At 42.8% G+C, this 16,891-nt stretch overlaps 1 protein-coding gene across 2 annotated transcripts in view; it reads right to left on the bottom strand.

Moving 5' to 3' along the window:
- Positions 1-1,267: 1,267 nt before the first annotated feature.
- TRIOBP (TRIO and F-actin binding protein) overlaps positions 1,268-16,891 on the bottom strand; it is a 139,407-nt gene continuing 123,783 nt past the window's right edge. For both annotated transcript variants that reach the window (XM_073592567.1, XM_073592566.1), the window contains 3 exons: positions 14,376-14,462; positions 4,016-4,179; positions 1,268-3,850 (listed from right to left, as the gene is read on the bottom strand). In XM_073592567.1, coding sequence (XP_073448668.1) covers positions 4,018-4,179; positions 14,376-14,462 — 249 coding nt within the window. In that variant the 3' untranslated portion in view covers positions 1,268-3,850; positions 4,016-4,017. The remainder of the gene's footprint in view (positions 3,851-4,015; positions 4,180-14,375; positions 14,463-16,891) is intronic.

The raw sequence follows: 16,891 nt of genomic DNA, 5'->3' as shown, positions 1-16,891 counted from the left end.
TGTCCTATAATACACTATATGACCCATTCACAAATTACAGTAGTAGTCATAAAATTGTAGTTTCGCCGTCTTGTGCAGCTCTATAGCGGACTTGTGAGGGGTCGTATATAGTTTGATCAATTGTTTAGCAAGGAGACCCTTGCAGTATACCAGACCAGGGTTTAAAATAGCAGCACTGATTACATTTTCATTCCATCTGCAGCAACAGCCCTTAACCCATTGTCGCCATCATACATCCCCAATGCCTAGTCCCTGCAGGGAGAAGAGCAGTTATTACATTACAGTTTTGAGATAGTAAGAATGAGTAGTAAAGATGACCATAAACAACAATTTTCAGGTACTTTTCAACCAGCTTTCAAATTTAATATAAAACCAAAAAAAGATCAACAAAAGCCTATCACCAACAGTTTCAATCTTTTTATAATAGGGGTAGAAAAAGTTGGTGGTGGGTTTTGTAGATTTGGAATCTAAACCTGGTTAGAAATATTGTGTATACCCAGCCTAATATTGTGTCTTGAACACCATTTCTATTTATTCAGTCCATGATTCCAGCAGGCTTTCAACAAATTTGTATTTGGGAATTCAGGCAGCACATGGGACAAAGAACCGCAGAGGGCTGTGTGCAAGGAATGTCAGCAAGTGGTAGTTAGAATTGTGGGGGCGATTTACTAAAGTTGGAGAGTGCAAAATCTGGTGCAGCTCTGCAAAGAAACCAATCAGCTTCCATGTTTTATTGTGTACTGTCCGTGATACTTTTTTTATTTGCACTAACATACAATTTTTCAGGACAAGCTTTCGGGGTATGTCCCCTTCTTCAAGGTCCAAGCAGTACTGATTCACAAATTTTTAAGCAGCATGTTAAAGAAAAAAAAAAAAAAAAAAGGGAAAACCAAACACATACAAATTAATGGTAATAAAGATAGCAGCAGAGTTCGTGAGATAAGACAGAGGAGAGAGCTATAGAATGCAGGGGGGGGGGGGATATTAGTCACAGAGGGGGTCGTAAAACTAGCATAATGTGTAAGGAAACCAATATCTAAATTCAGGCCGTTATTTTTCGTGTCAAAAAGAAGTATCATTCTAAGTTCAAACGTTTTCCTTTCCTGGATAGTTCTGAAATTCCCTTTAAGAACTAAAACATTGAGGTCTTCTATAGTGTGGTCCGGCTGTGAGAAATGATGTCCCACAGGTGTGCATAAACTGTCTTCTTTATGTTCTTTGATGGTATGTCTGTGCAAATTCATCCTCGCTTGCAACTTCTGTCCTGTTTCACCAACATAAGATCCTTTGCTGCACCTTTTGCATTGGATGAGGTACACAACATTACTAGAGGTACAGCTGTAAGATCCCATGATATTGAAGGTCCCATTTGTGTGTGTAACACTTTTGGATAGATTGATCTGGCTGCATAGTTTGCAGTGTTTTTTTATTGCAGGGTTTGCTTCCATTATTTGTGACTTCATAATCAGAGTGAAGTTTCCTGCTGATTAGTTTGTGTCTGAGGTTGGGTGGTTGTCTGAAAGCCAACAATGGGGGTTGTTGGAATATTCCTTTTAGAGTTTCATCCTCTGTTATAATGGGTTGTAAATCTTTGATTATCTTTTTGATCCCTTCTAGTGCTGGGTTGTATGTGGTGACTAGAGGTACTTGGTTATTTGTTTTTTTCTCTGTGTATTGGAGGGGATTTTCTCTTCGGGTTTTCAAGGCTGTGTTTATGCTGTTGTTGATGGTTTTTTCTTTGTAACCTTTCTTATGAAAGCAGTCTGCCAGTGTTCTGAGATGTTTATCTCTGTCTTCTGGGTCTGAACAAATTCGGTGGTATCTGATGGCCTGGCTGTGTATGATGGCCCGTTTAGTGTGTTGGGGGTGAAAACTGGAACTATGAAGATAGCTGCATCGGTCAGTAGGTTTTCTGTATATCGACGTGTGACGCTTGAACTTAGTATGATACTTCTTTTTGACACGAAAAATAACGGCCTGAATTTAGATATTGGTTTCCTTACACATTATGCTAAAGTTTTACGACCCCTCTGTGACTAGTATCCCCCCTGCATTCTATAGCTCTCTCCTCTGTCTTATCTCACTAACTCTGCTGCTATCTTTATTACCATTGATTTGTATGTGTTTGGTTTTCCCTTTTTTTTTTTTTCTTTAACATGCTGCTTAAAAATTTGTGAATCAGTACTGCTTGGACCTTGAAGAAGGGGATATACCCCGAAAGCTTGTCCTGAAAAATTGTATGTTAGTGCAAATAAAAAAAGTATCACGGACAGTACTCAATTTTTTTTCTCTGTCACAACTGCACTAATACGGCTACAATCAAATCAAGTATGTTTTATTGTCAAAGCTTAATTGAACAAGCTGAAGTTAGAAGATGATTGGCTACCATGCACAGCTGCACCAGATTCTGAGTGCTCCAGTTTTAGTAAATCTGCCCCTGTGTGTCCTTGTTTTCTACATAGGTGTACAATGTGCAACCTTCAGTTACTGCTTATGTTCACATGATTACTTGATTTTTTCAGAAATTGAACATTATTGGTGCCTTCATATTTACTTTGCCTGGTTAACAGTATAAAAGCTGTTTTGTACCAAGAAAGTGCAGAAAAGCCAACTGCAGAAATATTCTATCCAATTTACTGACAGGCACCTGCACTGGAAACTATATGGTGCTAACAGCACACAATGTTTCCACTACTTTTTCTGGATAAGATTTCTGTAAACGAGACAAGTATAATGGTGTAATACAGTGCAACGTAAAAAAGCATTAAATTGGCAGTTTTTGTATTGTATAAATAGATCCCTACATTTGAAACACAAGTAGTCTAATTAAAGAAAAACGTGAATAGAGACATATGTACAGGTTTCCATAGTGTGAAATAATTCATATAGTAGCTTTCATTTGTGGAGCCAAATTCCAATAGTATATAGCTGAACATGCCACCATACCGATGCCATCTGATACCAGACAAGGCAGAGCACCAGAGATCTTACCACACACTCCCAGAGTACAGATCAAATGAGCCTGGTTCAGACTGGTAAAACCTTTCCAGGAATGTTGCTTTACATGATCCCAAAGAGGAGAGAAGCACAATATATTTCACATCTTCGGTATACAAATTATTTAATGCTAACGGTAACAATATTTTATTTTAAATGTGTTTGTGGTTTCACACTTGTGAATAAGAGATCTACATAAAACATACATCACTCTCACACTGCTGACATACAAACCAGTCCTCACTGTTACTTTGTTTAGAAATATTCAGTTTTGACCTGAACAATACTCTGTGCTTACATGTGAGGAATAAAACTTTCATCAAACATAACACCACTCCCCAGCAGTTTATTATATGTCCGTACAGGGCCTTTCTCTAGCCAGTCATTTTATCAATGACCTCTTAGTATTCAATTGGTATTCACTCTGTTAAATTACAGACATTGTTTACATTCCCAACATTCAGTGCACTCACTTCTGCACAGCTCAGCTCCACCCAGTGCTCTACTATGTCTTCCCACAATTGCTCCCAGTGCATTTATATCACTTACATGTCCACATATACAGTTGGTCTTTAAAAGCAAACATTTACATTCTGCCATACGTAACAGTAAAACATACTAAAATATCCCAAAACTGGTGTCGCAGATTTTGGGCTATAATGACCTTGTGCTACTGTCTTAAGACACGTGAAAGAGGATCTTCATATGATAATAAAAATAATAAACTTTATAAAATCCTGTGATTCACATATAAAATGATGCAGTTTTGTGGCGCAGCCAGAGATGCAGTGATGTCACAGTGTCTGCATATACGCGATATCCGTATCTCCATGAGAAGAGGCATCTAAAGAAACTGTGAATTAAATAAGAATAAGGTGTCAGGACAAAGTATGATTTTGGAATATGCTACTGTACACCCTACAATGGTAATTGTACTTTGTTACACAAAGGCAGCATATTATGTTACATCTGATGTGTAGAACAACACAGGCTAATATTTAGTATAAACCATTCTCACCGCTATTCTCCTACACTGTTTCGTAGTGCAGCCTCTTCACGCAGTGCCGACATGGCGAGCCGCAAGTGTTCCTTTAACTGGTCAATCTCACGCTCTGAGCGGGATTTGATATTATTGAGTTCCACATAAATGTCTTTGTACTTCTCTGATGCATACCTCTTGTCCTTGAAAAAGATGGAATAAAAGCACAACTTGTTCAGGATAAAAAAAATTTATATGTTTTAATAACTTATTTTAAATAAGCTGCACCTACAATAGTTATTGGAGAAAATAAATGTCTTGAGTTTTAAATTGAACATTAATACTGAGGAAAGGAAAATCTTTGAACTACGACTGATAATTCTCACTGGATTTGGCGTGGAGACACAATGGACATCTTCAGCTGCCATTGTGCACATGCTGGGCTTCTAATGTGTCCCTGCGGCTGTAATAAGGAATGGGCTCACTCAAGGCATACCTGCCCTCAGGGCCGGTGCAAGGATTTTTGTCTACATAGGCCAAGATGCATTTTGCCCCCACCCCCTTCGTGCCACACACACACACAGTAATGTATCTCCTGTATTAGAACATCCCCACTCTGGATGAAGGTGCACAGGGGGCAGAGCAGACAGCAGTATTATCAGTCTGGGGGACAGGGAGTGTTACATGTACTAGCAGATTTAAATACACTAACAAACTGAAGTCCAACTTACATTTTATAATCAGTTACACTAACAGTTTTTTTCCATTTGGGATAAAAGTTTTTCATGAATAAGTAAAAGGTGATCATTGTAAGCACCCGTCAGTGGTAAATGGTTTGTCATATCTCTCCAACTGCTACTCCCCTCCTTCACATCAGAGTCCCTTCTTCATATCAGGAGCCTCCGCTTCACACCAAGAGTTCCCCCTTCAAATCCCATTTTCACACCAGGAATCCCCCTTTTGCACATCAGAGTCCCCTTTAGATCAGAAGTTGCCTCATCAATTCAGGAGTCCCCCTTCACATCAAGATCCCCCTTTACACCAGTAGTCTCCCCTTCACATTAGGAGTCCCCCTTTACATTTAGAGCTCTCTACTGAGCATAAGTAGCCCTCTTATTAGATCAGAGTCCCCTCTTTACATCAGGCCCCCCCCCCTTCACATAAGCAGGGGCCCTTTTCATCAGTAACTCCTCTTATATCAAGAGCCCCTTTACATCATGAGTCCCTTTTTTATATCACAGCCTCCCTTTACATTAGTAGTCTTCCTTTACATCAGTATCCAGGGGTGGCACAGTGTGGCTGAAGGGAGGGGGGGCAGAGTGTGGCTGGAGGGAGGGGGGGGCGGCAGAGTGTGGCTGGAGGGAGGGGGGGGCGGCAGAGTGTGGCTGGAGGGAGGGGGGGGCGGCAGAGTGTGGCTGGAGGGAGGGGGGGGCGGCAGAGTGTGGCTGGAGGGAGGGGGGGGGGCGGCAGAGTGTGGCTGGAGGGAGGGGAGTGTGGCTGGAGGGAGGGGGGGGGGCGGCAGAGTGTGGCTGGAGGGAGGGGGGGCGGCACAGTGTGGCTGGAGGGAGGGGGGGCGGCACAGTGTGGCTGGAGGGAGGGGGGGCGGCACAGTGTGGCTGGAGGGAGGGGGGGCGGCACAGTGTGGCTGGAGGGAGGGGGGGCGGCACAGTGTGGCTGGAGGGAGGGGGGGCGGCACAGTGTGGCTGGAGGGAGGGGGGGGCGGCACAGTGTGGCTGGAGGGAGGGGGGGGCGGCACAGTGTGGCTGGAGGGAGGGGGGGGCGGCACAGTGTGGCTGGAGGGAGGGGGGGCGGCACAGTGTGGCTGGAGGGAGGGGGGGCGGCACAGTGTGGCTGGAGGGAGGGGGGGGGCGGCACAGTGTGGCTGGAGGGAGGGGGGGGCGGCACAGTGTAGCTGGAGGGAGGGGGGGGCGGCACAGTGTGGCTAGAGGGAGGGGGGGCGGCAGAGTGTGGCTGGAGGGAGGGGGGGGCGGCAGAGTGTGGCTGGAGGGAGGGGGGGCGGCAGAGTGTGGCTGGAGGGAGGGGGGGCGGCAGAGTGTGGCTGGAGGGAGGGGGGGCGGCACAGTGTGGCTGGAGGGAGGGGGGGCGGCACAGTGTGGCTGGAGGGAGGGGGGGCGGCACAGTGTGGCTGGAGGGAGGGGGGGCGGCACAGTGTGGCTGGAGGGAGGGGGGGCGGCACAGTGTGGCTGGAGGGAGGGGGGGCGGCACAGTGTGGCTGGAGGGAGGGGGGGCGGCACAGTGTGGCTGGAGGGAGGGGGGGCGGCACAGTGTGGCTGGAGGGAGGGGGGGGCGGCACAGTGTGGCTGGAGGGAGGGGGGGCGGCACAGTGTGGCTGGAGGGAGGGGGGGCGGCACAGTGTGGCTGGAGGGAGGGGGGGGCGGCACAGTGTGGCTGGAGGGAGGGGGGGGCGGCACAGTGTAGCTGGAGGGAGGGGGGGGCGGCACAGTGTGGCTAGAGGGAGGGGGGGGCGGCACAGTGTGGCTGGAGGGAGGGGGGGGCAGCAAAGTGTGGCTGGAAGGAGGGGGGTGGCACAGTGTGGCTGGAGGGAGGGGGGGCACAGTGTGGCTGGAGGGAGGGGGCACAGAGTGGCTGGAGGAGAGGGGGCACAGTGTGACAGGAGGAGGAGGAAGAGTGTGGCAGGTGGGGGGCATAGTGACAGTAGGACACACACTATACTATACACTGGGTACTGTGTACAAGAGTCTGCTGTTGCAGTGAACATAGTTCTGGCTACGGGGCGGGAGCAGCCTCAGGAGGGGACTACCTTACCCGCACGACAGGAGCAGCATGGCTGAAGGCAAGAAGTGGGAGCTGGAGTCGGAGGGCGGAGCTGGGAGACAGAGCTACTCTGCACAGAGGAAGCGTCCTCCTCCTGTGCAAAGCGTGTCATCTGTTGCTGGTATGCCAAGCTGCTTAAGCTGCCTTATGCTGGCGCTGGCCCTGCCCTTAATTTATCCACTGCTATATATGCTCTAATTTGGAGAATCTCAAATTAGGACCGCACTTTACAGAGGAGCCTCGGCAAGAATTGTGGCTTCCACATATATTAGCATATGTGTGCAATTAAAACCTCTGTTTTAAACATTGTTAGACGGTTTTACTTTTTTTATGCAGGCTAGCTGGTAAGTGTGCTGGGAAATTCTGTGTTTGTTTACATGTTTACAAAACTAGAAATAAGATGAAGAGGTTGCCATTTTTGTATAGCTTGCTCACTGGATTTGTCATGGGGACAGATTGGACACCTTCAGCTGCCATTGTGCTCTCGCTAGGCTTCCAATGTATCCCTGTGCCTTTGAGTAATAGACTCCCTCCAGGCATATCTGCCCTTAAATTATACACTGCTATATATGTTCCAGTTTGGAAACTCTCACATTTAAGAGTTAGGACTGCACTTTACAGAGGAGCCTTTGCAAGGCAGTGCGGCTTCCACATATATATTTGTAAAACCTCTGTTTTAATATAAATTGTTAGACAGTGTCAAATTGTTTTTTCTTTGTTTTTTAACAGGATAGCTGGTAAGTATGCTTGGAAATGTTCTGTTTATTTGTTTGTATTAGAACTGATGGTTCTAGTTGACTGAATGTGGATCTAATCTCTGTGACTCTTTCTCCCTACCATTTCATAGCCAACTTCTCTGCTGCTTATCTGGCTCACTTTCATTACCCTCTTATTTTGCCCTCTTTTTAGATATTATTTTAAATTGCAGATGTTGTAACGCTAGTGATGACTGATGAACCTCAAACTGCGTAGAGAATGGGAACATGGTACTGAACACAACAATGCTTCTTTCCCCTCCAAAATTCAAAAAGCTACAGATGGTCAGATTAAAATCTCCTGTTCATATTATGGCTAGTACACAAAAATCGGATAAAAAAAATACCGCTTTTTATGCAAACGTCTGTTAATCTGATTGTCTGTACACAGCTTTTGAGAGCCAATCATGACAGTTCATGTAAAATTATCAGAAGGGACAAGCACAACATTTTTTCTCGCACAATACCAGAAAGTACCAGAATCAGTACAGTATTCGTCCGAAAAAAAAAAAAAAGTCGGAAGACCAAGACCACACATGTTCGGAAATTAAAGAATACGTTTTAACCACTTCAGCCCCGGAAGGTTTTACTCCTAATGACCAGAGCATTTTTTGCAATTTGGCACTGCGTCGCTTTAACTGACAATTGCACAGTCGTGCAATGCCATACCCAAACAAAATTGACATCCTTTTTTTCGCACAAATAGAGCTTTTATTTTGGTGGTATTTGATCACCTCTGCGGTTTTTATTTTTTGCGCTATAAACAAAAGAGTGACAATTTTGAAAAAAAAAAAAACACCAAAAAAAAAAAAAATATATCTTTTACTTTTTGTTATAATAAATATCCCAAATTAAAAAAAAAAAAAAAATTTTCCCTCAGTTTAGGCAGATATGCATTCTTCTAGATATTTTTGGTAAAAAAAAAAACGCAATAAAGCGTACATTGATTGGTTATAGCATCTACAAAAATAGGGAATAGATTTATGGCATTTTTATTATTATTTTGATTTTACTAGTAATGGCAGTGATCAATTTTTATCAGGACTGCGATATTAGTAACCAGTGAATTTTTGATATGAGACTAGCATGGCAAAAAAAAAAAAATAACTGGAAGATCATTCGTCCAATATTCTCAACGTGTGTACGAGGCTTTGGGTTGATCACAATGTTGCTGGTTCAGCAGGGACTGGCCGAATTTCAGTCCTTGTGTGGCCACCTCCACTCGACAGAAGTCAATCATTAGATCAACTTTTGGTGAACAGACAATCTGTTGATGGAGCCTGCGTCTACCCTGCTTATGTGGATGGAAAAATCTGTTATTTGTTTAACCTGATGGCTGAATGAATAAACTACCTCTCTAGGGCAAGCTCAAGACTATGTTTATCCTTAAGCTGCAAAAGGCAGCGGAGAGTGGGTACACATTAGGAGGCCGTGATGCTGAATGGAGCTGTATCGCAACTACCCCTCAACTTTCAGTGTGGAGGTGCAAGTTTTTGGGGGTTACATCAGGTAGTGAGGTGACATAATGCTCCCTCAGCATCTGTAAAACACATGTGTGTATTTTCTGCAGTAAAGTTTTCTTCTTACAGCCTGTGCCTCTTCCACTAAATGTACAATGAGCTAAACACGTGAAGCTCAGGATACCTTCTCAGCATGCCTTGGTGCAGGGAAGAACTGACTTTAACTGGGCCAGTCAATGAAGATGGCGAAATACACCGACATTTCAGAAGCCAACTAGGAGAAGATAAGAACACCCGCAAGGGAGGCGATTGTAGGGAGTTTAATTCGGCTTTAAAAATTCCAGTTCAGGACAATTCTGACATTCCTCTCCTACATGTAAAAATAATAATTTTTTTTTGCTAGAAATCTACTTAGAATCCCCAAACATTATATATATTTTTTAGGCAGAGGCCCCATATTTCTCTGCTGGTCTCCAAAGCATCTGATCAAACCGCCTGTAAAAGTAATCCAGAGGCTGTTTAGCCGCTTGGATTACTTTTACTGAAAAGAGAATCACTGGCAGAAAAAAAAAAACAGAATACTGGGAGTGTAGATGCAGTCATGATACCAGTACAATCACTTTAACCACTTCCTGTCCCTTCACTGTTTATAAAGGGTGGTAGGTTGAAGTGGTTCTAAAGCCTAAACATTTTTTTACCATGTTGCATTCCTGCATTAAAGTGGTTGTAAAGGCTGAAGGTTTTAATTCTCTGCGTTAAGGTAAAAACTTTCTATTGTCAGGCTCCCCCCCCCCCAAACACTTAACTGAGCTAGTTCTCGATCCAGAACTGTGCTAAAGAGCAGCAGTGCTGTTCTCCCTCTCCTCACTGGGCTCACAGAGCAGCGGGTGTCATTGGCTACTGCTGCTCTGAATAAAATCCAGTGGTGAGGAAGCGTAGGCAAGGCCGAGCCACACTGTGTGTATCAATAGACAAGCACATTGCTGCTCGGGATCGACCCCATTTGTGTGCCACCATAGGTAGCAGTTTCCTACGGTGGTACACGGAGCAAAGGAGGCACCAGGAATGCCCATGGGGGACTCGAGAAGAGGAGGATCAGAGCTGCTCTGTGCAAAAACCATTGCTTGCTTCCAAGATGGATTAGGAACTGAATATGGGATATGTAGTGTGCATAGAGCAGTGCACATGACCGCAAGGAGAGGTTGGGGAGCTCACGGAGGACATTACAAGTTGGCAAAAAAATGCAGTTAGAAATTATTTCATGAAAATAGATTACAGAAAAAAATTAAGTAGTGGATGTGTATGGATCTGTATGGAAAAAAAAAAAAATTCTCAGAGGGGTTAGGCTGCTTTCACACTGAGGCGCTTTGCAGGCGCTAATAAGCTAAAAATAGCGCCTGCAAAGCTCCCTGAAAGAGCTGCTCAATGCACTCCAATGTGAAAGCCCTGAGGGCTTTCACACTGGAGCGGTGCGCTTGCAGGGCAGTATTTACCGCTCCTAAAGCGCCCCTTCCCATTGAAAACAATGGGGCAGCGCTGCAAACCCGGACGGATGGTTTTAACCCTTTTTCAGGCGCTAGCAGGGGTTAAAACCGCGTTCACTATATCTAGTCTCCCACAGTACACGGAAATGCAATCGTTTTAGTAAATATAAAACTACTAAATACTCTCATTAGCAGTTAGAATAGTCTTGTGACTACTTAAATATCTGGTAAAAGCTTGTGAGAGGAGTTTTCATTCTGCACTGTCTGTCTTATAAGGCTGCAGGACCCCTGACCATCTGTCTGGACAGTGCTGATTGGCCCTGTGTTGATCACGTGCACTCTCCCATGAACAAAAAAAACTCTCTAGCAATACACACCAAACGGAGCATGCGCAGCTTGTCCCCAGCCTCTGTCTTATCAGTAGATAAAAGAAAAAAATGGTGTCAGCACTTAATGGTATATACAGTTGTGCTCATAAGTTTACTTGCCCTGCCAGAATTTATGATTTCTTGGTCATTTTTCAGAGACTATGAATGCTAACACAAAAACTTTTCTTTCACTCATGGATAGTGTTTGGTTGAAGCCATTTATTATCAATCAACTGTGTTTACTCTTTTTAAATCATAATGGCAACAGAAACTACCCAAATGACTCTGATCAAAAGTTTACATACCCCAGTTCTTAATACCGTGTATTGCCCCTTTTAACATCAATGACAGCGTGAAGTCTTTTGTGGTATTTGTGGATGAGGCTCTTAATCTTCTTAGATGGTAAAGCTGCCCATTCCTCTTGGCAAAAAGCCTCCAGTTCCTGTAAATTCTTGGGCTGTCTTGCATGAACTGCACATTTTGAGATCTCTCGAGAATGGCTCAAATGATATTGAGGTCAGGAGACAGATGGCCACTCCAGAACCTTCATTTTATTCTGCTGTAGCCAATGACAAGTCGCCTTGGCCTTGTGTTTTGGATTATTGTCATATTGTCATGTCCAAGTACGCCCCATGCGCAGCTTCCTGGCTGATGAATGCAAATGTTCCTCCAGTATATTTTGATAACATATTGCATTCATCTTGCCAACAATTTTCTGTGCCTTTGTAGCTCACACATCCCCAAATCATCAGCGATCCACCTCCGTACCTTTCATCATAGGCCTTGCAGACTCCTCTCCAAATGTACCGTTTATGGTTGTGGCCAAAAAGCAAAATTTTGGTCTCATCACTCCAAAGGACTTTGTGCCAGAAGGTTTGAGGCTTGTCTCTGTGCCGTTTGGCTTATTGTAAGCGGGATACTTTGTAGCATTTGCATAGTAATGGATTTTTTCTGGCGACTCAACCATGCAGCCCATCTTTCTTCAAGTGCATCTTAAAACAGCCACACCACGTTTTCAGAGAGTCCTGTATTTCACCTGAAGTTATTTGTGGATTTCTCTTTGCATCCCGAACAATTTTCCTGGGAGTTGTGGCTGAAATTTTAGTTGGTCTACCTGACCGTGGTTTGGTTTCAACAAAACCCCTTATTTTTACACTTCTTGATTAGAGTTTTAACACTGCTGATTGGCATTCTCAATTCCTTGGATATCTTTTTATATCCCTTTTCTGTTTCATACAGTTCAACTACCTTTTCCCACAGATCCTTTGACAATTCTTTTGCTTTCCCCATGACTCAGGATCCAGAAACGTCAGCGCAGCACTGGATGAAAGATGCAAGGGTCTGTCAGGAATCCAGAAGCTCATTGACCTTTTATATACACACACACACGCACTACAAGCAAACAGATCACAGGTGAGGATGGTTATCTTTAATAGCCATTCAAACCCCTTTGTGTCAACTTGTGTGCATGTTATCAGGCCAAAATCACCAGGGTATGTAAACTTTTAATCAGGGTTATTTGGGTAGTTTCTGTTGTGATAATGATTTAAAAAGAGTAAACACAGTTGTTTGATAATAAATGGCTTCAGCCAAACACTAACCATTAGTGAAAGAAAATTTTGTGTTATCATTCATATTCTCTGAAAAATGGTCAAGAAATCATAAATTCTGCCAGGGTATGTAAACTTATGAGCACAACTGTAGCTGCTAGCAATTAGTATAGATATACAAAGCACTGTGATAACAATAACAAAGAAAAATTGCAGCGCTCGGCACTATATCAAAAAACCCAAAACACCTGAAGTGTTACGACAGTGAGTCTAATATTGAAAATATTCAAAAGTATCAAACATAGAATAGTTCTTATGAAGAAATATCAAGTGATAAGATTTAGGTGATCTCCCTTCTCTAGTGCTTCAATTACCCAGTGCAACCTCCACCAATGCCAGAAAAACACACTCATCAGATATAGCTGCTGTCTAATGAATAGAACAGCAAATGTTGCATATGATAAGATCTAGGTCATCAGAGGTATGTAGTCATCATTAGCTCGCACTCATCCCCTCTAACCTATACCATGAGAAATTAAACGTCTTGGTATGATACATTTAGAATAGGGTCCTGTGATTCGAACAGAGGGCAAAAGTTCGAGCTATTGATGACCTGGATCTTATCATATGCGATGTTCTAGTCATTAGACAGCAACTATATCTGGCAAGTACATTTTTCTGACATTGGTGGAGGTCACACTGGGTGATTGAAGCACTAGAGGAGGGAGAGATCACCTGAATCTTACCAGGAGATGGATCGGGAACTGTGGAAAAAGAGGAGGCCTTTTTACACAATGCAGAGGATTAACCCCTTAGGTTCCACAGTGAGTATAACAAGCATGCTTTACTGCATATACAGACTGATTTTACTGTTGTGGGTTTAGTAACACTTTAACTTTTGCCTTGCTGAATTGTGAAAAAAAAAAAAAAAGAAGGTGGTTTATGACAATAAGCAAACGTTATTTAAACCTCAACCTTTTGAAAAAAGGGGAAAGATAGATATGGCGCTGCTCTTATTAAGAGCTAATTTGCAACCTCTAGATACTTGAGGGGTGTGTATACCACGGGTGCATATAATGCAAAAAGTGAAAAAAAGTGCAGAAAATAAAAAATGTAAAAAAGATATCCTACTGTGTAAACTTCTTGATCGCTTATTTATAATGCATACTATTAGAAGCTATGTGCATTCAAACAAAAATAAAAAATGAAAAAAACAAATAGAAAAGCGCTAACTTTTCCTGTGTGAAATCCACACTCCTGTGCAAAATCTGCAATTCAAAGTAACATTTCTGTGCGAAAAAAAATACAACATATATGACTGGTATATAGTATTGCTGTGAAACCGGGCTCAGAAACATGCATATACCATCCTTAAACCCTGGTGTATAAAAAAAGTCCAATGATAAAGTGACAATGTGCTCCTTCAAATTGTTCTGTGCTTCTTAGAAAACAGTGCCCCATAAGAAATGCACTCACCGCTATTATTCACCCCACAAGGAGGTATTTCACTTTCACAGTATGAGCCACTGTGCGCCTGTGGAGTAGGAAAACTTCCTGTCCTGTATCCTCCAAGTGCCTCCTTGTCTGTGATCGCCATATCTATCTTTCCCCTTTTTTAATATTTTTCTAGATTTACCTTAGGGTAAATTTATTGATAGAGGCTGCAGCTCTTCACATATTTTACATTTAATTTTCATTTGTACCATAAGCGCAGGAGTCAAATCTTTCATAACCTGAATCTCTTGCCTGCATCATGACAAGGCTGATGACAGCAGATGGGAAAGAAAGAGTAAAATAAGCAAATAGATAGGGTTCCCAGGAGCACAGGACATAACAGGTCATTATGGACTTTATGAACATGGTTTTACTACTCATCTAATTCACCTTCTGATTTTCTGTAGTTCACTTGGTTTGTACTCAGAAATTTATCAAAGTTCTTTGAAAACAACACCACTACAACAGAAAAGTGGCAAAAATCTCTATTACCTTCTGCATGTTCTGGAGATCCTCGCGTAAACAGGAGACCTCTTTTCGCAAATACTGCAGCTCGTTTTCTTTAACTCGCAGTAAAACCTGAGCAGAATAGATTACCGTCAAAGTAAAACAAGTGCAATAATAATAATAATAATAATAATAATAATAATAGAATTATAATACATTCATTTTTCAGGCGTCGTTTAATTTAACATTTTAAATCCTGTTGTGTTGCATTTAGATGTGAACACATAACAGATATTTTCTCAAACAATATACCTATATTCTATATTCTAATAGTGCTTCTTTGTACAGCTGCCTATCCTGATCTCCTGATTTCAGTAACGTGAAAACATCCTTTCCACACAAGTATAACTGTATAAAAAAAACGCACTAGCAAAAAAAAAAAAAAAAAAAAAAAAAAAAACAACAAAGTACAGTCATAGAGCCAAAAAATTTTTTTTTTTTTCTTCACGACTTTACCTAGCTACTGACAACAGTCTGGGCTCCTGGAATGCTTGCATAAAGAGTTAAACACCAGAGAAAAGAAAATTATTAGATGCAGGAAGAGGATGATGTTTTATGAAAGCATGTTTTCTGTGAAGCTAGATAGAAGAACGCCTAATTGCATTAATCTCCCAAGATGTACAGTGTCTGTCATATACAGTGGGGAAAATTATTATTTGATCCCCTGCAGATTTTGTACATTTGCTCACCTACAAAGAAATTAAGGGTCTATCATTTTTATCATAGGCGTATTTTAAATGATAGAGACAGAATATCAACCAAAAATCCAGAAAACACATAAAACAAATGTTATAAATTGAGTTGCAGCTCAGTGAGTAAAATAAGTATTGGATTCCCAAGCAAAACATGACTTAGTACTTGGTAGTGAAACCCTTTTTGGCAAGCAGAGAGATAAGACGTTTCTTGTACAGGAGGTCCGTGGGTTACGAACAAGATAGGGACTGTAGGTTTGTTCTTCTGTCGAATTTGTACATACAACAGTATATTTCTAAGTGTAACTCCAGCCTGTGCAGTGATGTGGGATGGTCCGGGTACTTCTGCACATGCAGTCATGCTATTTGAGGCTCTTGTGGCCATGCAGTACTGCAGTGTGGGATGTGTCTGGCGCTGCAAGATGGTTGCTTGGCAGTATCTGGCACCAGTGTGGAGCGCAAGCAGGCGGCAGTGACGTCACACCACCTCCGTTCATAAGTAGGAGTCATTCGTAACTCGAATGTTCGTAACTCGGGGACTGCCTGTAGTTGGTTAACAGGTTTGCACACATCTCAGGAGGGATATTGGTACACTTTTCTTTACAGATCTTTTCTAAATCCTTAAGGTTTCTTGGCTGTTGCTTGGAAACTCAAAGTTTCAGCCCCCTCCATAAATTTTCTATAGGAACAAAGTGGATGTAAACCCCCACATTTACCCAGTGAAGTGAACAGCCTCAGATGATACACAGAGATTAAACAAATCCCCCTACATAAGTTTCACATGTATATCTGCTGTCTTCAACTTGCTATATTTTTTTTTAGAAAGTGCACATCGTGTTAGAAATGTTCTCATGTTCAGCACTGGGAGTGTAGTCTTGGCATACACTTGCCCCCCCCCCCTCCCATATGGTCAGAGAAAGGAAGGAATGTGCTGTGAATAGACCAGCTCTCTGCTAATCTATTTATAGCACCCACACCAACACAAATTTCAGGCTGGTTGTCGGAGAACTTGTCAGAAGTTATCGTGCGGATAACAGAAGAACAGAACAGCAGAAAGACATGGGACTTCAGGCTTTGGAGAGAGCCAAGAATACACTGCAGATATATGTGCCTAGGTCGAATTTGAGGAAACAGGTGTACACCCACTTTAAGGTCTGGAGCTTGACTAGGCCACTGCATGACCTTAATGTGCGTCTTCTTGAGTCACTCCTTTGTTGCCTTGGTGGTATGTTTTGGGTCATTGTCATGTTGGAATACCCATCTACGAATTTACGACCCATCTTCAGTGTTCTGGCTGAGGGAAGAAGGTTGTCATCCGATTTTACAATACATGGCCCCGTCCATTGGCAAAGGCTCCTGTACCTTTATCAGAGAAACAGCCCCAAAGCATAATGTTTCCACCTCTGTGCCTGACTGTTGGGATAATGTTCTTAGGGTCAAAGTCACCATTTTTCTTCCTCCAAACACGGACAGTCGAGTTAATGCCAAAGAGCTCAATTTTAGTCTTACCTGACCACAGCACTTTTTTTTCCAATCCTTCTCTAAATCATTTTATGTTCATTGGCAAACTTCAGACGGGCCTGTACATTCTTCTTCTTGAAAAGGGGGACCTCGTGGGCGCTGCAGGATTTCAATTCATGGCGGCGTATTGTGTTACTAATGGTTTGCTTGGCGACAGTGGTCCCAACTGCCTTGAGATCATTCACAGGCTCCTCCCGTGAAGTTCTGAGCTGATCCCTCACTTTTCTCACGATCATCCTTACCCCATGTGGCGAAATCTTGCATGGTACTCCAAATCGAGGCCGATTG

This window comes from Aquarana catesbeiana, linkage group LG07 (genome assembly GCF_042186555.1).
Source record: "Aquarana catesbeiana isolate 2022-GZ linkage group LG07, ASM4218655v1, whole genome shotgun sequence".
Taxonomy (NCBI): Eukaryota; Metazoa; Chordata; class Amphibia; order Anura; family Ranidae; genus Aquarana; species Aquarana catesbeiana.
Note: the sequence above shows the minus strand (reverse complement) of the source record. Positions and strands in the feature narration are given on the sequence as shown.